Raw genomic sequence first — 21,632 nt, 5'->3', positions numbered from 1 at the left:
AAGAAACGGAAGGGCCAAATCAATCCTGTTCAAATTTCATCTCGATTTGCAATACAGCTCTTTTTCTTCCTAACAACTGTTCTAATTTTGGAATAGTTCAACATGTTGCTGCAGAAAAGTTTCATTCGCTTCTCTTTTTATTTATTTTTAGTAGCTTTGTAGGAGTCCAAATGTTAGGGCGCGAATTGAATGCAACCTACTTCAGATTGCTGCCAAGCGGTGGAATTCATTATGCCTTCATTGCCATAACCTTGTTGGAGTGAATTCGAGAAGTAGACAAGTAGTAGATGAAGAAACTTCCACAAGCTTTATCATGCCCATGCGTAGCGGGTTCTGCCTCAGGTTAAAGACAGGTTTAAGAGTCTGTCCGTTTATGGAGAGATTGTGTCACGGCTATAGCATCACAACAGCGCACGGGGCCGTCGTGAAACTTTACAGTTGTGGAGTTGTGGTTGAAGATGACGCACCGTTTGGCTGAGCGGGTGGCTCCCATGAAGCGAACAAGGTGTGAGGTCCAACGGCAGTGACCTTGGGAGGAGATTGGTTTTGTGGGGGGGCAGCGGCTGTCAGTAGTGACAAAGGTGAAGTGGAAGTGCAGCCTCCAGATGAACATGCCTTTCAAGAGAGGAGGAAATATCTCATTTAGAGCAAAAATCGCCGATCAAGCCATGAATGGTATTTTTATATTTTATTTTTTTAAAGGAGCTGTTTTCCGACCCACCTCCAGAGAGACAGTGTACTGGGTGAAGGCTTTTAGGCCACTTGCCACTGCCTCAGTCGATAAACCTGTGTAGTGGACGACAGGCTCCGCTCCGCGAGAAGATTCTGTGGAGGACAACACAAACCTTTGGGAGACAAAAAAATTTAAAAAATCATTTCCTTTCTTTTAATTTCACTCCACTTTCTTGAAAGGATGAAAATATCTGCACAAGTATTGGGATAAATGCAATACTTTCAGCTCAGGAAACCTCCTTACCTCTCCACTGGGCCGGTTTTATTCTTTGGAGTGCTCCAACGAAAGCTGGCGCCGGTGGGGCCAGGTCGTCCCACAAGGTTTAAATGAAGCTGGTCCAATTCAGGAGGTGCACCTAAGGTTTGGTAGTAAGAGGTGGCACTAACTGTCTCACCGGCGACATTAGCCGTAACTAGCCAGTAGGAATAGTTGGTGTAAGGAGACAAGCTGACGTCTGTGAATGATTCCGCACCTTCAGAAAGATGACAGGAGAAAAGATTTTAGAGGACTTTCAAAATGGATGGAAATTGAGAAGGTGATAATCCAGTGTGCACACTTACTGAAAGGATAGCTACGCTGTATGCTGTGGACAGGCTGCCAGTCCCTTATGAGAGTGTAGTTGAGTACGTTTGAGTTTGGGGAGTCAGGCTGATGCCAAATCAGATTGATGGAAGAAAAGTTGAGAGAAAAAGCTACAGGGGCAGGTTGCTGAGATGGCGCTGCAAGGACACAACAAGAGCATGGGATCAAGTTTCATAGACAAGACAACAACCAGTAAGTGTACCAAAAAAAAAATAAAAAAATCAGTATGCGTGTCTCTCTTGGAAAGCGGACCTTTACTGCAGCCATAGATGTTCTCTGCACGTAAAAGGCTTGCTCCATGTTGACATGCATCACATTTGTCCCCGGTGACCAGGAGCTTACACTCACATACTCCTAAATCTGAATCACAGGAGCCATTGACACTGCCCGCCGGGTCACATGCACATGGTTGGCATCTGGACAAACAGTAGGAGGGCGTAAATCAAAGCGTGTATTATTACAAACAATCTGGAGTCATTGTATAGGAAGTTCTGTGGACGTACAAAAATATTGTGAGATTATGACACCCATGACATCATCATGTTGAAGACCATAAAAACTTTTTAACAAGCTGACCATACGATACAGTGTGTCTAAGGAGCTGTAGTTAGATCATACAATTTAAGACGGGTTAAAAACAAAAATATGGCAGCTAGACTGTGTCTGTTAAAACTCCAAAAAATACTACATTACCCCAGGAATATCACGTCATATACAGTTTTCTGTATCATAATATTTTGCCCATTTTGACACCTCAAAATGGCTGATTGATTGTGTGAGTGAAAAGTGTTCCCGTGAACAAAATCCCCACCATCAATAATTGAAAATGGTTTTAGCCTCACTGGGGCAGGGCAGTGGGTGATCACTGGGCCAACCACCTTACACCTTCACACATATACGCAATCTGCTTGTTAAGAGCGTTTTGTTCACACTCATGGACAGCACACCATCAGAGACTGTGACACTGCATTACCCTATCGATATAGTAGAGTACATTTTATTACAAAAAGAGATTATTTGGTCCCTTTCAAAATGGAGAAAAATGGGCGCAAGTACTTTTCACGCTGAAAAAAAATTGGAGCAATCTTTACCTTGAGAAAAAAATAGTAAAATATTTACTTGAAAAAAATTGCAAAGACTTTTCACTCAGAGGTCCGAAGCACATTTTTTCAAGGATAGATTTTGGGGAAATTTTACATGCATAGTATTAGTTTATTTATAAAAAAAAAAAGGTCACCCAAGGTTAGGGTAACAAACTCCCAACCTTCCGGTTGGGAGATGGCCACTCTATCACCTGAGCATCGCCGCTCCTACTGTGAGCAATTAAGTTGTTGGTGTCAGGCGAAATACTCAAGAGTCCAAAAAGAGACCCCAAATACACCAGCGATTTACGACCTCACACTAGGAGTGGCATGGCGCAGGTGGTAGAGTAGCCGTTTCCCAATCGGAAGGCTGGGAGTTTGTTCCTAAACCCTTGAGTGACCTTTTTCAACAAATTGATGCTATGTAAATAAACTGTACTAAAAAATGATCCTTGTAAAATATCATTTGAATTTCTGAGTGATAACTCTTTGCTATTTTTTTCTAATAAATAATTCCTCCAACTTTTTTGTTGTGTAGAATTTACTCTGAATATTTTACCCTCAATTTTTACTCTGTTTAGACTCGGGCCAAATATAGTCTTTTATTGTGTACCTTGCATGCTCCGTAAAAAGCCGCATTCCAAACCATAAGTAGAGAATGTTGGATTTTTTTTTTTTTTAGTTTATCAAAGGTACCTTCCGAGGCCAGGGTTAAATCCAAAGAAGCTCTCCTGACAGTGATCACAGCGCCGCCCTCGCAACGAGGGATGGGCACAAAAACACTGGCCAGTGTGGCTTTCACACTTGCGGTGCACTGCCCCCCTGGGATGGCAGTCACACTCCACACACACATTCTGATCTGGAGAAAGGTAAAATCCTGAAGAGAGACACACACAAAAAAAAAAAAAAACCCAAAACATTTTTGCTTGAAATCAAAGACAGTTGCATCCATTTCACTCCCAAACATACCCACCTGTTCGGCATTTGCTGCAGTCTTTTCCATAGCGTGTTGGCGTGCACACACACTGTCCTGTGCTGCTATCACACACTGAGCCAGCCACTGTTCCTCTTGGGTGACATGTACATGGCGCACAGCCCTGGAATGACCCATCTGATAGGACACATTCCAACAATATTCAGTACTATCATAAATCATTTTTTTAATTTACCTGCAAAGCATAAAATCAAAGCCGGCTTTTCTTACTCTGGATATCGGAACTTGTGTTGAAGTAGTTGGGGGCACAGTTGGTGCACTGCATCCCCTCCACCCCCTCTCTGCACGGGCACTGTCCGGTCTCCACATCACATACTCCCTCTGGCACGGTGCCGTGAATGTCACATGCGCACGGCAGACAGCCCAGGGAGTTTCGGCGCTCCAAGGTATGGTAACCATGACGACAAGAGTCACAAAGATGGCCTTCCACATGTTCCTAAAAACGGAACGAAACAAAAGAAAGATGAAATCTTACACAAACACGGTAGCAACATGTCAACATGCGTGGCATCCATAACACAATGATAAGCCTGTGTAGAGTATTATCTCCTATCCTGCTGACTGTGGAACTGTTTCAGGCTATTTGTCATGTTGTGGCTAATCAGATAGTAGTTGAGCGCTTGGACATGTGGCTGTGGGAATGATGCAAAGAAAAAAAAAAGAACTTTCTTTGTTCTAAAGGCAATGAATTTTTATTTTTATTTATTTTTCTTTTTTTTTTTTTACAATAACCTAATTTAGATAAACCAGTGCCCAGCTGTGACTTTTTGATTGTTGAACATGGTGATTTGGGCAACACTGTGTGTAATAATGAACAATGAAAACATGTTAACTTGCCTTACACACACATTGGCCCGTGTGCGGATCACAGTCCGTGCCAGGTAGTGTTCCTTCTTTTGAGCAGTTGCAGGGGGTGCACATTCCCTCCAGCCTCAAACCCGTCAAACCACGGCCACATGAATCACAGCGCTGCCCTCCCACACCAGGCTTACATTCGCACTGGCCCCCCTCAGGCTCACAGAACAGGCTCAAGGATCCCGAGGGGTCACAATTACACGGAACGCAGCCGTCTGTGTGGGACAGGTTCCAATAACCAAATTCACAACGATCGCAAAACAGACCTGTGAGGAGAGAAAGGAAGAAAGGAACGACATGATGACAGCAGCACTGACTATAAAACAGACATTCTATATTGTAAGAGTTCCATTCAGAAGAAAAAGACGAAAGGAGTTCAGTCGCTCTCTGATTTGAATCAATTGTGCATGAGAGAACATGTGAGAGCGAGAGAAATGGTGGTTGAGTGTATAAAACTGCCATCATTAGGGCTGGGCCCTCTACATATGATGGATCACTTACCTAAGGCCAAACACTTAATTTCACTGAGCAGGAAAATAAATAAATTAAGGGACTACAAAGAATGGAAGGGAAAAAGGCAAGGTGATGGAGGCATACAGAGATGGATGGAGGTACCAAAAAATACACTCAGTTGCGATCTGCTACCGTTTGTGTGTTGAAACAATAAGAGGTGATGACTTTTTGACATCTCGTGAAGCAATCTAATGTATTTATGTACTAATGCTTGTGCCGACTACAGAAAACAAGTCTTCTCTAAATGCTTAAGTCTCGATTGAATTTGACGTGATTATGAAATATTTGTATTCTAATTAATTAGTTGGTATAAACCAACTGATATTGAATTGCCAACACATAATGGACGCATTTAAAACAACCAAATTGTCAAAAGAACGAATCTTGATTTTGTTTTTCACGAAGAATATTTCTTTTTTTGTTTTTTTAATAGACATCATTCTTTTGCTCATTTGACAGTATACTGACTAAAGTACCGGACCCATATAATGTAGGTTTAATTACCTTTATCTCTCACTGTATGGCAAACACAACAGCATTGAGGGAATAGCCCTCAAAGTAGAGTGTGCAGCCAGCATACATGATATAAAGCTTCAACAGCTTTCGTCATGTTAAAGTCTTCCATTATTTTATTTATTTTTTGGGGGGCGGGGGGGGGGGGGGGTTGCCTGGATCATATTGGAAGAGGTTTTAGCGCAACAATACAACTGGGCTAGTTAAAGTGTGATGTGTGGTATGAGTGAGCAGTGCTTATTTGAATATGCCATACGTATTCCATGACAGGCAATCTGTCCCTAAATGGATGCCTGGGGGCAACACGTTCTCCACCGCCGTTTAGGAAGGAGATCATGTTCATATGTGGTGGGTATGTGTGTGTGTGTGTGTGTGCGCGCACGCGTGCACAGTGAATATTAGTGGAATTCCACGGGGCCGCATACGTGTGTGTGTGTGTGTGTGTGTGTGTGTGTGTGTGTGTGTGTGTGTGTGTGCGTGCGCACGCGCATACAGTGAATATTAGTGGAATTGCACAGGGTCGTGTGTGTGTGTGTGTGTGTGTGTCCTGCTCTGCAAAGTGTGTGGCAGACACTTGGCATTACCACCAGTGCTCCCACTTTAATGGCTTTATAGATATGAGTATTTCTCACCATAAATCATATTTCATACTCGTACAGACACACTAAAAATTTGAGACTCTGAGTACGTGCGTGTTGGTAAAGTAAAGAATTGCATCATGATATACTGAATGGTAACGGACCTTCACAATAAAATGACAATATACTGTAATGACAAAATTTAGGGCTGCAATCTTAAATCAGAGAACCATTAAGTCGTGTCCACGGACGCTATTTGGGTATTATTTTCAAGTCTTTTTCAAGTCAAGAGTGGAGGCGTGACAGAGGCTAGAACATACAGAAAAGGACATTTTAGATGGAATTTGAGCAAATGACACATGTTTAGAAAAATAAGGAAACAAAGGAAAACCTTTGCTGTATTGAAAAAGAGCCCCCCACCCCACACAAATTTTTACATAGCACTTGTCTTCATTAGTGTTCCGGGTAAACTCGAGCCCGTTCCATCTGACATTGGGGTGAAACGTGGGGTACACACTGCCAGTCAATTCACAATTCACATTCACACCTAAGGACATTTTAGTCTTCAATTGAGCTAAAATGCATGTTGTTGAAATGTGGAAAGAAAAAAGTTGAGTTTAAAAAATTAAAAAAAAAACATGCAAGAGGTGAAAACTCCACATTGGAAGGGTTCCAGCCGAGATTCGAACCTGTGAGCTTTCGACTGTGAGGCGGCCAGGCGAACCACTGCGGCGTCCTACCCAGTTCGTATGGGTGTGTGCATTTTGAGGATATGACCCAGCCCTTTTATCAGTAGCAGCTGGTTAACAGGCTCATGCATCACCATTTCAAACGCTATTATGTACACACTGCACCCTGGCACCACGCTAAGAGTGTGTGTGTGTGTGTGTCTGAATGCGTGACCGCCTGTACACATTCCAGCGACGTCCCTCTGAAGCGTGCCTGCCATCGCTTCGCTCAAAGTATCAGCTTGGCGGTAATAAATTGCCATAATCAAATCTCATTTCTGAAAAATACCTGTGGGAGCGGGCAAACAAACAAGGACAGAAGAAAGGGAAGGCGAGGTCTTGTAAGAGGGAGAGGGGGGGGATACAAGGGGGCTGCAGCAGTTTGTTTTAATCAACTTGGCATTGAATTAGAGAATTAAATAGCAGCTTAGAGCTTGATGGAATGCATTCACACCCGCGCGTGGACACAAAAGAAAACTTGCAGAAAATTGATACAGCTCGGCAAAAACAAAATTACACTTGCTCCCCCTTTTCCACATATACTTGAACGGACATACACACTTTTACAACTTTGAACAAACACGTCTGCACACGCGCACTCGCATTCACTCACACGCGCACACAAGCGAGGGGCCCTTGATAGCGAGGCTTAGCAATAACCACGATGCGTTGAATTAAGGAGCGCTGGCCGGTTTTGCATTTCATACGAGCGCACTCTTCAAAGACACACGGGGGAGAGAGTGAAACCATTTATCACAAAGAGACGCACAACGGCTGCAAGCACCGCCAGCGGAAAAGCCTGTTTATTTTGGCTGGCATAACACTTTGGGCTATGGATGTGTGTGTTTATGAAAGGGTGTACACACATGCCTATTTGGAGGGCACACACAGTTTATCTACTTTCGCCTGCTTACGTATGCAGGGCGATGACGGAACAGTTGATGTATTAATTGACATTTCAATACTTAGCATTGGAAGATTTGAAATTTGACCAAAGTGCATGCATCCATTTTCGGCACTTTTTGCTTTCATTAGGGTCACGGATGCCTAGGAGCCTATCCCAGCTAACTTTGGGTGAGAGGCGGGGACTGCTCTCGACTGGTCGCCAGGCAGTCTCAGGGCACATATAGACAAACAAGTTTTCACAATCACATTCATACTTATTGCCACTTTTGAGCATTCACTGACTCTAACATGCATGTGTTTTGGAATGTGGAAGGAAGTCGGAGAACCAGGAGCAAACACAAATGCAAGCACGGGGAAAACGTGCTATCGCTGCACAGGTGAATTGAGCCACGATTTTTACCATGGACCTCAGAATAGTAGGGCAGACATGCTAATCACTCGATAAATATGTTGTTTTTGAACAAAGAATTCGAGTAAAATATGCCTTAAAGGTTACACAAAACGTCAGAGGTTGAATTGCAGTCAAAAATAAGAAGAGCAATTCTGGTGAGAGTAGACCTCAGTGAAAATCATAAGAATTCATTCAAGCAGTCCTTCATCTAGCCAAGGCATCCATTTCTCATTCACAGCACACCACCAAAAACGTTTTTTTTTCCTAAAAATTCATACAAAGCTGACATACTCGCAGGGAGTCATCACTTCATTCTGTTGTATGAATGGCTGCAGGTGGATACGCGGGTTGCCATCTGATGGAAGGTTATTTCATTGGTCTGCCTCTCACTAACAGGTATACATTCTTAAGAAATGAAATCAATGATAATCTTCCAAATCATTTATTTTTTTGCCTCCTGATGATCGATCATGACACACTTCAGTGCCATGGCATCCTCGTTGTTAATCGCTGAATTACAGCGTGTTTCTTTTGTTCTGCACTACCACAAAAGTGTAACAGGGATGGCAAAGAGAAAACCTTAGACTCAATTTAACTTATTGCAATATCGGGAAACGGTTTCGGCTATGCGATAAATTATTCTAGGGTAAGGAAACTATTAGTCCTAATGTGAAGAGAAGCACCCTCTTTCTTTGCCCCTATTATATCTTTTGTTACCCACGTGCACCTAGTGTAATGGCTGATGAGCGAACGTACCTGTCACATGGGATTTGCACTGACACTGTCCTGTGTGCTGGTTACAGCTGGCAACACTTCCTGGGGAGGAAATGACGGTCCCCGTGCCACTGCAGTTACAGCGAGTGCAGCCCTCAGGATTGGAAGCTTGAAGACCATACCAGCCAGGTGAGCAGTCCGAGCAGCGCCGCCCCTCTACAGATGCCTTACACTGACACTGGCCTCCAACCTGGAGGTGTGAAATGTAGCGGGGTGTTGGTGACCGGAAGCAACGGCACAGAATGGCACAAAAAGCAAAAATACATATTGATTCAACTTCAACTTCTATTCCCAAATGACATTTTCAGTCACGACAAGTGCAATTGTCACTTATCAAATAAATGTGTTACCTGGACACACACAGTGCTGCCGTTGACAGTTCCAGCAGTGTGACATTCGCAGGGCTGGCACACATGGACTGAAGTGGGATCTGACTGCTCCAGCCTGAAAAAGCCACTCATACACAGCTCACAGTTCCTACCTGAGCAAGAAAGGGAGGAAATACATGTGTAAAAGCACAAAGCCAGAAATCAAGGGACTGGGCTGGAAATGATTTAAGGCATCAAGAGAACCCCTAAGTCTATAAACCAATTACGTTTTTGACTTTTGGGGGTGGGGGGGCTGACAGGTACAAAAAAGCCCAACAAGAAAAGCAGGTTGAAGAAAGGCCCTAAACGCTTCCAATAATCTGTATCATAAATTAAAAAGTACAATCACTTAAAACATGTATAATTTAAGATAATACAGTACCCATTGTATTGTGCATGCAGTTGTCACAGACTCCTCCTCCTCCCAGATATTGTTCTGTTGGTTGATCATCAGCCCAGATATCGTAGTGACAGGAGTGGGCGTGGTTATGGCACTGGCAAGGCCGGCAGTTCATTGGCTGGAGTTGATCACCTGGCCGGAAGGGTTTGTCATTGTAGAGGGATGCGCAGTGTTGGCACTGGACAGAATGAAGAATTGCTCAATACATTGCAATTAACAGTCAGAATATATAAGATCACCGCCAATCCCGCATTTCTTCCAATTGTATATTGATTATACAAAAACAATGGCCAAAACATAAGGAATTTGTCTTCATATTTCATACACCACCAAAATAGGCAAGATTTAAAAAATTACTCAATGTGAGTCAAGTGTTGATTGTGATGTGAAGCAATTTAAGAAATGGACACTTAAGGAAGAATCATTTAAAGCCATTTGCAGAGGACCATCGATTTCATGAGCTCCAAAGTAGTTGGACAAAGCAAGTTAATTTACAAATCATATTGGAATTACATTTGTTACGCAATCGCCCATTCCTGACAACAATTCTTAATTGCTACAAGCTTTTTACAGCCTTCCTGGAGGTTTTTGAATAAATCACCCCACATTGGAAACATGATTTTGTCAAAGCAAGTGCCACACACAGGCAGCATGAAATAAAACATTGTCTTCATGACAAAGGCCTTTTCTGTCTGTGCATAAAAACAGTCCCGTGACATATAGATAATCTTAAAGAACAAAGAAAGAATAAGACACAATGAGAGAGGAGGAAAATGAAGACAAAAATCAGCAGCCCTTGTTAATCATAATACAAGACGGAAAGAATACACGCTTGAATACTTTGGAGATAACCATGAGATATTGTATACTTTATAATAGGAAGGCAGTGCATTTACACACAAATCAAGTCGTTCAACCCAGCGCAGGGAAATCGGAAACGCTAACGAGGAATGACTTGCAACAGCCAGCATTCTCTCGCAGGCACACTTTCATGTCAAAATAAACATGGCAAGGTATGTGTGGAGCACAGGGTGGGAGGAGTATAAAATAAAAGATGCTTTTTTTTTCCTTTAGCAGAATGCAGCAGCGGAGGGTAGAAACAGCAAGTACAAGGCCTTTGATTTTGTTCAGCAGTCAGTACAAATTATGGTGGACAAGGGGGGCATCAAATGGGGGGGGGATTAAAAATGTATTAAAAAAAACACAGGAGTTCCTCCCTTACGTGACACATGCAGAGCTGCATTGGGCCTATTAGGTATGACATACAGAGGAGGGGAACTGTGGGTGCACAGAAGAGGGAAATGGGAGCAAGGAGGAAATTGGTGTGAAAAGAAATGAAGTAAATAACCTTTAACCCAAGTAGTAACAGAGAAATTATTTTTTAACATGCTATTCAGTATCCACAGTCAAGGTTTTGTGAAATACAATTCACAATTGTACAGAATCTTGCCCAATGCAGTGGTACCTCTACTCAGGAAATTAATTGGTTCTGGAAGAAATTTCTTAACTAGAAAATGTGACAGTAGAGACGCATTTTCCATGTAAATGCCCTAATCCGTTCCAAGCACCCCCCCACCCTCCAATTTCAGACATACATGTTTTCTAAAGCATAAAAAATGCATCAAAATATGTGACAAATACATGTTACAACTAGATTATTGCACAATAAATGAGAGTTGTGCATCATGTAAAAAACAAAGAAAAGAGCAAAAAATTAAAATGATGGTTATTTAACTTTGAACTGCATCCTCATTTTTTGCCCTCTTTAGTTCATCTTCTCTCTCAGTAGTGTTTTTTGCCTGGTGTTTTGTAAAGAACTGATACAAAGATGTTAGCTTTTGTCGGCTTTTAACAATCCTTCCAAAATGTCCAAGGCAAACATCAGCATCGTGAGCGATCGCCCAACTAGTGAATACTTTTTCTAGGTGATTCACATTTACGTAAAACTATCGGAACGCCTCATGGCCCGAGGGGCGAATGATGAGGACGCTGCATAGAGATATCTCTATCTATCTGCACTCATAGACACATTGGTAGAGGTCCCTTGTAGCCAATAGGATGACAGGATGATGCTCGATATAGCCAATGGCAGACTAGCTATAAGTATGTTGCGTTCAGGAAACTCGGAGGTGCGAGTAGCAGCCCGTACTGTACTTTTACCTTTCGTATCTTGAAATTTCTTTCGCAACAAGAGGCCTTTTTTTCCTGTTGAGGTGTTTTGTAACTTGAAAATTTCGTACGAAGAGACGTTCGTAAGTAGAGGTACCACTGTACACAAAATACAAGAAGGATCTAGTCATGGTAAAAACAAACAAACAAAAAAGCCCCAAAAAAGTCTGAGCTAAATATACTACATCGGAGTGCTGGTGGGGGCCCCAATTTTTCATCAGTGCTACTGGGGGGTGGGGGGGGGGCACACTTCCAAACCAGATGAATGACAAAAATGTCATTTTAAAATATGGACAACATTTGTACATGCATACAAAATACATGCTGTTAACTCATTCAATACCAGCCAATTCTGGGCCAAGTCTGGAAAGACGTTTAAAAACGTCTTCGGGAGTGAATGAGTTAATACATTTCCTTTTTCATAATGCATGTTTTGATAAAAAATGCACTTTCCTCAGCCAACAGCAAAGGTTTTGAAGCAAACAGCAAAATAAGCAAATACAGTGGAACCTACAGTTACAAACGACACTTTTGATGAACTTTTCAAGGTAGGCACAACATTTTGGGAGAAAATCTTTTGTTTTGCGAAACAGCTCAGCATAGATGAGCGGACGAACAGTGCAGGTCCTCTCGCTCTATTTAACCATCAATGGCTCTGTGAGTAACTCCTTGAAATAGTTGTGCAGTCTTTTTTTATCTTTTTTTACTTTTAATTTACCCTCAGAATCATTTGAAGGTTACAATTGGCTGTAAGCGTCCACCCAAAACCCACATAAACTCGATGGTTGCTCTGCGGCAGTAGATAGACGGCTGTTGTGTGTGCAGCCGGAAGTTCCACTTACACACACCTGCTGCTTCCAATCACAAGTCTCACAGCGGCCGTCGAGATTTCTAATTAACCTGGCAAAAATGTTTGCTGCTTCTTTGCTTTTGTGTATTATTTCATAGTTTACTTCCATCTCTATGCACTGATTCGTAAGCTGACAGCCAAACACAGTGGTCAGTTGTCACAGACGGCCAACTGCGATTGATGGCGTGTTCATTCAGATCATATTTGAAAACACAATGACCTAATATTTCCTACCTTTATACAACTCTAAATGTTGCTTTTTTACTTCGGTTTGTTCCTGCTTGTATTGTGAGTGTGCTAGGCAAGATTGTTGTTTTTTTTGTTTCGACGGCCATGTACAATCGTTTGTTTGCTATGGTGTTGAAGTAATCATTTTGAGTCACATTGATTGGAAGAAACAAATCATGATGAAATACAGATTTTTTTTTTTCAGAGCCTGCGATGAGATTGGTAGTATTTTTTTCTTTAGATATGCAATTAATATAAATGTATTGTGGCAGACTCTCAAAGGCTATGAGAACATTGCACCGGTGAGAAAATGGCAGGCAAGTCAAAGGTATCAAAATCTTTCTCTAGATGTGGGGGTGGCCATGGTCATTACAAAGCTCCATTCCTACATGCATTACACATCGGAGGTAATGCTCAGAAGTCCTGCACGTCTCCTCCTGTGTGTGCAATCAGGCCCAACTCTGTACGCCACTGTGTAATTGATGCCCAAATCTATTCAACTTGCCCATCTTGGTACATTTCAAAGTGCTAAAACCGCATCAAAGTGAATCCAAGTACATTCCTCTCTGCACTTTGAACAGACAGCTCTCGTAGCGTTCTTTTCTTGGAGTCATCCACTGGGAAGGAGCTCAAGAGCAAGATGTAGTCAGTTTACAAGTCTCGCCCATATACATCCATCCCTGATCATGCCCCTCTCCGCTCCTCAAGTTGAATACACCCATCATCCCACCCTTCTTTCCCAAGTCTTTTTTGCTCATTTTCCCACCTGTCTCCTTAATGCACACTTCCCCCCACATCTCTGGCATTCCCCAACAACTTGTTCTCATAGCTACTTAGAGTATGTGAGCAGGAAATATTACCATAGCAAATGAAAAGGGGGAGGATTTTTTTTCACCCCTTTCTTTTTATTCAATGTTGCATTACCCTCCCTCTCTCGTTGCTTGCTAATTAGTCGAGGGATTGGTGTTTGGGAGTTAAGAGTGCACATATTCATTCTCTTCAAGTGAAAAGATTTTGATGGCTCTCCGGTTTCTGTAAACAGTCTAGGTGACAAAGAAGTACCATAAATCTAAATCTATATGGTATTCATTCTATTACTTCCTATCTCGACATTAAGTGTGATGTTCATAACCTGAAGCAAGGCTGTTACTATCGTAGCAAATAAAAAAAAAGTTACATGACTGAAATAAGGTGAACACCTCAAGAAACTTCTGTCGTCATCATCATCATCAAGATGCCACGTACGTATGCTGGTTAATATCAATTTAAATTTTGGGTTTTTTTTTTTATGTTGGACCTCAATTTAGTTGAAGAGATCACTTCATGCAGATTACAGTTGAGCCAAAATGACGTCGGCAAACTATACTATAAATCATATTTTCCCCGTGAACGTTCTGTAAAAAGCTGCTGAGTGAGAAGCCTGCTTTAATGGATGTGTGGACATTCAGATGGCCTGTCACAAGCAACTGTGCATGTGTGTGTGTGTGTGTGCGTGTGCCTGCGCAGCATTGGTCTGCGATAATCTGCTGGGGCAACTCATCTTATCCTAAAAGCCATGACCAATTTCACGCTGCCACTGGAAAGGTCGTGCCCCAAAAGTGTGTGAATGTGCGTGTTTGTGTGCAGACACTCTTCTTGTGTGTATCTAAAGTTAACCCGGTTAACCCCTGCCTAGGTGCAAATCTGCTGTTGAAGCAGATGTTTGCGGCAGAGATGCTGGGCAGCCCTTCTTAACGTCACAGCCTATCAATATCCATCAGCCACAGGTGCAAACGCGGACAGAAAAGTGCCACTTTGAACGAAACACACCACGTATAAATGGCAGCCATGTTATAACAGCCATATTACTTTACTAAGACTGTTTTTCTGGATCAATTTAACAACTTTTTGTAATCACCAGTGGGAAACGTTCAGGACAAGGACATATTACTCAATTAATTGATCATTAAAAAGTCTGTCAACTGTGTGGAATTAAATTGTTAACTATGTCCCATCCAATCCTCTTCTTCATTGAAACTGATTCAGAACATTAGGGGAAATTCAATTAAAAGTTGTTGTTTTTTTCCCAAATACATCATCTATGCATTGATTGTTAACGTTCTCACAAGTCTAAACTGCTTTCAACTCTGCGTTTCCGCGACAACTGGTGTGTTTTGAGAGTTCTGTCCAGGGGCAACTTTTCAACGCCTCCTGTTCCTGCCTCAAGTTCAAAACATAATTTTAAATAAGATGAGGTTTGAGGAAGAGAAAATTCTAAACAAAACATCCGATTCATGTGGTTGATAGCTTCCGCCAAATTAGATTCCTTTGCTGTAACTCAGTAATCACTTCAAATGTAATTTTGCACTTAAAGTGCACTCTCAATTTTTCCATCATGAAAAAAAAATCGGAGCTAGATAAGGTGCAAAGCTGCATTTTAAATTTGACACCCCCCAAAACATCTACACCTTTCGCCTATAGTGCCCACAAAACGTTTGAGGGAGGGAACATGCAATTTAAGGACTCGCTGTTTGGGATCTCGGCAAATCAGTCCTGCAGCATAGTATATGGTATGGCGTGATATGAAATATCATGATATAGTTTTCAGATGTGACTGAATCCATCAGATGTGGAGGGACAGAATGACAGATTAAGTGTGACTCGGAGTGCACATAAGAAAGCATCAAATGACACAGTGAGAAAGAGAGGGGTGGGTAGTGGTGGGGCAGAGGGGGGGGGGCATGTTTGAGTGCGTTTGAGCTTCTGCGAGTTATAAGAGTGTGTCTTCCGAGGCCCCCGTTGATCATCTTGACACATGTCTGAGCATTTCTGTCACTTTAATGTCACTGTGGAAATTCTGCAGATTAGCTGAACATCCGTCATGGCGCGAGGCCGATTCAAGTCAACAGAACACATGCAATATTAAACGGTAATATTCCCCACAGCCTTTTATTACCGAGGTAGAAGAAAGGTCTTGAATATTCACTGTGAGGGATGAGGTGCAAAGGCTTTGGGAGAAACATGCACAGGGACATACAAACAAACGCATGCAGACACGCATGCACATTTGCACGCTGTCTTTTACCAAACCCTCCAGTGACAGAAATGCGCGTGGCATACGCACAACAAAGCAAATCAAAGTTACCGTATTTTAGGTTGAAAATGAAAAGACTTCAAAGACCCCAAGACTAGGGATGGTCATATGAATCAATGGGGAATTTTTGGGGTCTTGTTTAAAAAAAAAAAAGCCATCTTGTGTCTTCTGTCATGAAATAAATATATTAATCAAAAAATTAATTAATTAAATAGTTTAAAAAATCTTATTTTGAAGGGAAAAAATAATTGATGGTAAAAATGACTGAAGGACGTTTCTTGATTTTGACTGAAACAAATTCATTGGAATACCTCTCCACACTTGGGACAGCAGAAAGACGGATTAAAATGAATAAAATGCTTATGACACAGACCAAATGTGAATTGAGCAGTGCCAAAGAAAAAGTGTGGTGAAATGGAGCAAACGACAAACAGAGAGAAAGACATCTGATTAGAGATGCATGCTGAGGGAATGTCATTGTTCTAGTCGATTTAAGACATTATTTCAACTGCGACCCAGGAGAGACGGCATGAGACAGTAGTCGACAAAGGATGGAGGGGGGGGCTGTAAAGGAGATAACAAGGGTGGAAAAGAGGAACAGATTTTTCATGCGTATTAGTCAGAAATGTAATTGACAATGTCTTATTAAGTGTGCGCCTTATGTGACAAATTCCATTTTTGTCTGTAGTCACATATGGCAACGTTTGAAGGAATCAAGCAGGAAGGCTTGACGTTTGGCTAGCAACGGAAGCGATGCTTGTCGAGAGATCTATGTGAGCTGACTCAAACGCACCAACCCGCGTGTGTATCAATGATACATTAAGTTGTGAATAATTCAGGCAGGCCTTGCTCCGGTGAAGTGGTGCAGGCGACCAGAACTTTTCACTGCTAACCAACTTGGAGGTGTGTCAGAAAAAAAATTCCAAGACTAGTGTCACTAAATATTTCTTTCAAAACCCAACAACAAGTTTTCCCCCTTCAATGGAATTGTCCTGGATGTCATACTATAGGCTCTCTGCAGCCACTGAACCTTTGTCCACGTTTTTTTATATATATCGGGACATATTTTGTGTTTTAGGTTCATCAAGTTCAGTTCATCAAGTGAGCAGAGTCACTGATGCTGTGACCAAAGAGAGCAGACTTGCCAGAAAGTCATCACAGGTGGTGATTCATGGATCTTGGAGTGCGACCCAGAGAACAAATGCCAAGGCCATCAGTGGAAGCGTCAAATGTTGCCAAGGCTGAAGATAGCAAGGGAGCTGAAGTCTAAAGTCATGTTGATGGCGAGCTTCAATGTGACAAGCGTCATCCATTGTGAGTTCCGGGCATAAGGGACAGACAATCAGCCAGCAGGTCAATGAGGAGATCCTGCGGTGTTTGCTTTGTTCAGTGAGCAAGACGAGATGAAACTTGTGGGTGGACCACTTGTAGCTACTTCACCATGACAGCTTACTCACTCACAATATACTGAGCATAAGAAAGATTCGGGGCAAGAAAAAAAAAAGAAAAAGAAAATCAGCATGTTGGATCTTCGTCTGTGTGATTTTTTTTTCCACCTCTTTTCCGAGCTTAAGATGGCAGAGGCGTGGAAGAATGCATCAAGACTCGGCAGAGAGGCCCAGGAAGCATGTTCGACTCCCGAGAGATTAATGTGAAGCAGAAAACTTGTCATTTGGATTTGAAATATATTATATCTTTTGTGAAATCAGTCGTGGAACTTTTATGACACACATTGGAGACAATTTATTGCAGAGTGGACGAAATATCGAATTTTAGGTGGGAATTAAAATGTCACTATGCACAGTACAACCAAAAGAAGACACGTGGACATTGATATTTCTCATTTGAATGAGTCTGTCATCGCATGTAGGCCTCTTACCTTTTTGACCTAAAGTATGATGCAACCCAGTAAGTGATGCAAGGCGGGCAAAATAAGCCCTTTTATTGAAGCGTGAAAAGTCAACTGATGCCAACAATTCTTTTCAAAAATCATTTTGAAGGCACTTTCCCCTGATGTGAAAAATCATACCATTTAGTACTAACAGCAGTTCTCAATATAAGCACAACGATTCACGAAACTAAGTCATACAAGCAACATATAATGTGATGGCCTAATGGTGTTTTCTGAGATTGACTGTACATTTATATTCCATATATATTCCATGTATATATGCGTACATGCTTTCTCTGTTGTTAAGTGGTAAACTATAAGGAGACTCTCCCCTGGTGTTTTTTTTCTGTGCTTTGAGGGGGCCTGTCGACATACATACTGGAGGTGTATGAACGCGTAAAAGGCATGAGTTTCTGACAAGCGTTATCGGTTACCAATATTACGTTAAATTGTGGGAGATCTCTGAAATGTTGGGACTCGTAAAGAGACTTAAGAACTCTACTTATGTATGATATATACTGTGGCGTACAGACTGCATGTGCTGTGTCAAAACTGTTCCGTTTTCGAGTTAAAATATTTGCTACTCACATTGTTTCCCTCGGTGTGGCTTTCAGGCAGACACAGGCAGCGGTAGGGGGAGACGCTGGTATCGCAGTGATCGGCGTGGCCGTGACACTCGCATCTGTTTGCATAGCAGAAAGTGCAAGAAACGTAAGACAGGTCGTGTGCAGGTACTCTCGTCGACCACGTTGCACAACCAAAAACAATTCTTACAGCCAGAACCACGAAAATGGATAAGGAGCTTTTCCTGCTTTAAAGTTTAGGCTTTGACCAGTACGTTCATGGAATGATAGAAGGGCCATTAGGAAGCTCCCATTCAACATTTATAAATGTCATGCAGAAAATGATCAGAGCAACATAACATGCAACAGACAACCATCTCCCTCGCTCACTCTTTCTCTCTCTCTTTCACACACGGCCACGTAAGCGAGACAGCCATTTAATTATTCATTCAGACATTCGCATGATTTTCTCTCTTTCATTCGTTCTTCTGTGTATCCTTTCACCTCCTGCTCCCTCTGTGCCATTTGTCTGTTCTCCAGTGACCAGATTAATGAAACGTGATGCATATGAGCACAAAGGGCTTTCCATTCTTTATTGACAAGCGTTTGTAGAAAGTTGCATTGTTTTTGTTGTAGCCGACTGACTGCCCCCAAGATGTACACCATTTAGGATAATTGCTTTGTTTTTGTTTTTTTAACACCAAATGTGTTAACTCCGAATAGAGTTACAGCCTCGTGCTTGTATACCACTGACAATAATGCCTTGAGAATGCACATCAGGGGCGTGCAGAGGGCAGGGCCAATAGGATGGTGGCTTTGGGCATTCCCCGTGGGGAGCGCAAACTAACTTCCATTCCATGAAATGGTGAAAATAGGCTTAAATTATGACTACAAAACCAGCAAAAGCAGACATGATAGAAATCAAACGTCAAATAACCGTATTTTCCGCACTATAAGGTGCTTTGGGGGTATCAGGCGCACCTTCACTGAATGGCCTATTTTAGAACTGTTTTCATCTATAGGCCCTACCGCATTATAAGATGCATAGAATAGAAGCCACAATAGTGGCTGCGGTTGCGTATGCATCCACTAGATGGAGCTACGCAAAAGAGAATACAATACACTGCAATAGATCTTTATTTATATAAAAACGGCTTTCACAACAGCTCCAGCCGTAACAAAGCACTTTACAGAACATTTAAAATACTACGTCCAAGAAATCAGAATATTGATCCATATATAAGGCAATGCATGTACTGCTTTGACCTTTTATAAATCAGCATGTATGTATTGTATTGTATTTTACATTAGTGACCATGCTGCACACTATTGTACTTTTTCTCTCTGTATGCAAGTCTCACATTTACATTTTTTGTTGTTGTTTAATAGTGTTTTTTTTAATCTGCACTCTCTCATGTAATGACCATTAGCTCGGTGAAAATGGAATGGGAGGGAATGCAAAGGAATCAACGATGAAATTGCACTTATTCAAAAGTAACAAGCTACTAATTAAAATAGCTAAGTGGGAATGGAAGGACAGTAAGAAATGATTGCCGACTGTATAATTCTCTTATTACCAGTCGTAAAAAGGGATGCTGCCAGTCTAATAGAAAAATATATTTTAAATTACTCTCAAAACCCGCATTAAACTCAACATCGGATGGATCTTCCTTTCTAATCCCCAAATGTCTTCGTAAAAATGTTGAAAAATATTACGATATAAAGTTTATTTAAGTACTTCACGTACGACAGTGGAAAGGATCCAGCCGTCTGGCACTCATGATGAGGGAGACCCTTCATTTTCATTTCAACACATTCACTTCACACTCTCAAAATTTAAACCACATAAAACCACAACAGTTCAGATCCATGTCACATCAGTGAATCCCACACATTTGTTTTTGCTGTTGTAGCCGACTTCCGCGATTCACTGAATTCATTTATATTTTAAGTTATTTATACAGGCAATTCTAAACATTTTTTGGGGGGGAGGGCAGTTTTTGCATTTCTTTCCCTATTTGCAGCAAGGCTCTGTCGCCCACAAATATTTAGATTTCATTCTTGTAACCCACCTGCCACTGATTGTGATTTCTTTGATGGCATAGTGTCTGTGTCGTTGGTCCACGCCAGCTGCTCTGGTGTGGTACTGTCCTCCAAGATGGATCCGCACCTGAGTTGCACGTACCATCTTCTGAAGGACGGGGGTGTTGTAGAAATCATTATAGCCTGGCCTCATGTTTGGCTCTGGGCTCAGCAGGCTGACCGTGATATTACCGCCGGAGTAGTGCTCCTCGCTGGAATATATTCAAAAACGAAAAAAAGAAAGAAAAAAAAGGGCAGAAACTGCCATAACCACCGAATGCTGTGAACAACAAGTACAAATGCTAAACTTCATACTGTTGAGATACTCTCTTCATCTGCTATCAATAAAACAAGACATTTTACCGTTATATGAGACAAGATGCAAAAAGGATCCCCTGGAGCACTTTACGTCATGATGATCAGAAAACACTTCAAACAACACGCTGGCATTCATCTTTACAAACACTCGTCTGAACTCACAGGGCACAAAGTCTCGGGCAGGATTAAATACATCTCACAAGATGAGAAATGCAAATCTTCCGGGATCAAGCAAAGCTTTCCCTTATTGATATGATTATCAGGCCCTAAGGTCAGAAAGCGTTTTATGATGTTGCCAACGCGAGGTACAACTGCTCTCATGCCAAATTACCTCACGAGTGTGCCAGGCACCGTACTATGTGATATCATCTGTCAGTCAAACAAAAAATGAGCAATGACGACATCATCTGTGATCTCACGCAGGTAGGTAACCCTAGCCATTCGATCTTGTGCCAACTCGGGCCTTGATAGCAGCAGATCTGCCAAAATGTAGCCTGTGAGACACAGTGTGTGTGCGCGAGTGTGTTGGACGGTGTATCTGGTATCAAAGGAGGGCCTGGAAAAAAGTCATCTTGGTGCAAAGCCTGAATTTATACAATCCTTTGCCATGTGTGCAATCGGGTGAAAATGGGTGCCAATTGCAGTCAGCTGTGTGCGCGTTTACGCTAGTATGCCATTTGCGCAATATCCTTTATGAACTGGATGTTAAGACGACGCAAACTGCGGGTGCAAGTGATGAGCAATTAAAGGGGCCATCTGCGGCCGCAGTTCAGTCTTTGCGGTTTCGGCCCCGAGTATTCAAACGCATGTGTCAGGGGTCACTGTACCTGGGGAGCTGGAGACAGTTGACTGAGTCCGGTGTTAGCAGTGGCCCATTGTTCTGCATCTTAAATACGTTGCAGTCTTTAGCCACGTACTGCCAGTCCAACCAGGGCTGCTCTACATTGGTGCTGTTCTGTTGATCAGGGAGTCTTCGCCTTTGGATCAAAAGTGACTCAGGCAATGGGCCACCAAACTGAAGTAAGACGTAGAATACCTGAA

At 42.1% G+C, this 21,632-nt stretch overlaps 1 protein-coding gene across 2 annotated transcripts in view; it reads right to left on the bottom strand.

Annotated features, from left to right (window-relative positions):
* ush2a (Usher syndrome 2A (autosomal recessive, mild)) overlaps positions 1-21,632 on the bottom strand; it is a 154,739-nt gene that overhangs the window by 115,478 nt on the left and 17,629 nt on the right. For both annotated transcript variants that reach the window (XM_086107236.1, XM_086107237.1), the window contains exons 9-23: positions 21,419-21,627; positions 20,264-20,485; positions 18,217-18,310; positions 9,400-9,595; positions 9,000-9,130; positions 8,632-8,839; positions 4,229-4,512; positions 3,602-3,827; positions 3,371-3,508; positions 3,094-3,274; positions 1,568-1,731; positions 1,294-1,452; positions 977-1,205; positions 722-845; positions 468-615 (exon numbers count right to left, since the gene is read on the bottom strand). In XM_086107236.1, the coding sequence (XP_085963362.1) occupies positions 468-615; positions 722-845; positions 977-1,205; positions 1,294-1,452; positions 1,568-1,731; positions 3,094-3,274; positions 3,371-3,508; positions 3,602-3,827; positions 4,229-4,512; positions 8,632-8,839; positions 9,000-9,130; positions 9,400-9,595; positions 18,217-18,310; positions 20,264-20,485; positions 21,419-21,627 (2,713 nt within the window). The remainder of the gene's footprint in view (positions 1-467; positions 616-721; positions 846-976; positions 1,206-1,293; positions 1,453-1,567; positions 1,732-3,093; positions 3,275-3,370; positions 3,509-3,601; positions 3,828-4,228; positions 4,513-8,631; positions 8,840-8,999; positions 9,131-9,399; positions 9,596-18,216; positions 18,311-20,263; positions 20,486-21,418; positions 21,628-21,632) is intronic.

This window comes from Hippocampus guttulatus, chromosome 3 (assembly GCF_054856545.1).
Source record: "Hippocampus guttulatus isolate MCC_2025c chromosome 3, RoL_Hgut_1.0, whole genome shotgun sequence".
Classification (NCBI taxonomy): Eukaryota; Metazoa; Chordata; class Actinopteri; order Syngnathiformes; family Syngnathidae; genus Hippocampus; species Hippocampus guttulatus.
Note: the sequence above shows the minus strand (reverse complement) of the source record. Positions and strands in the feature narration are given on the sequence as shown.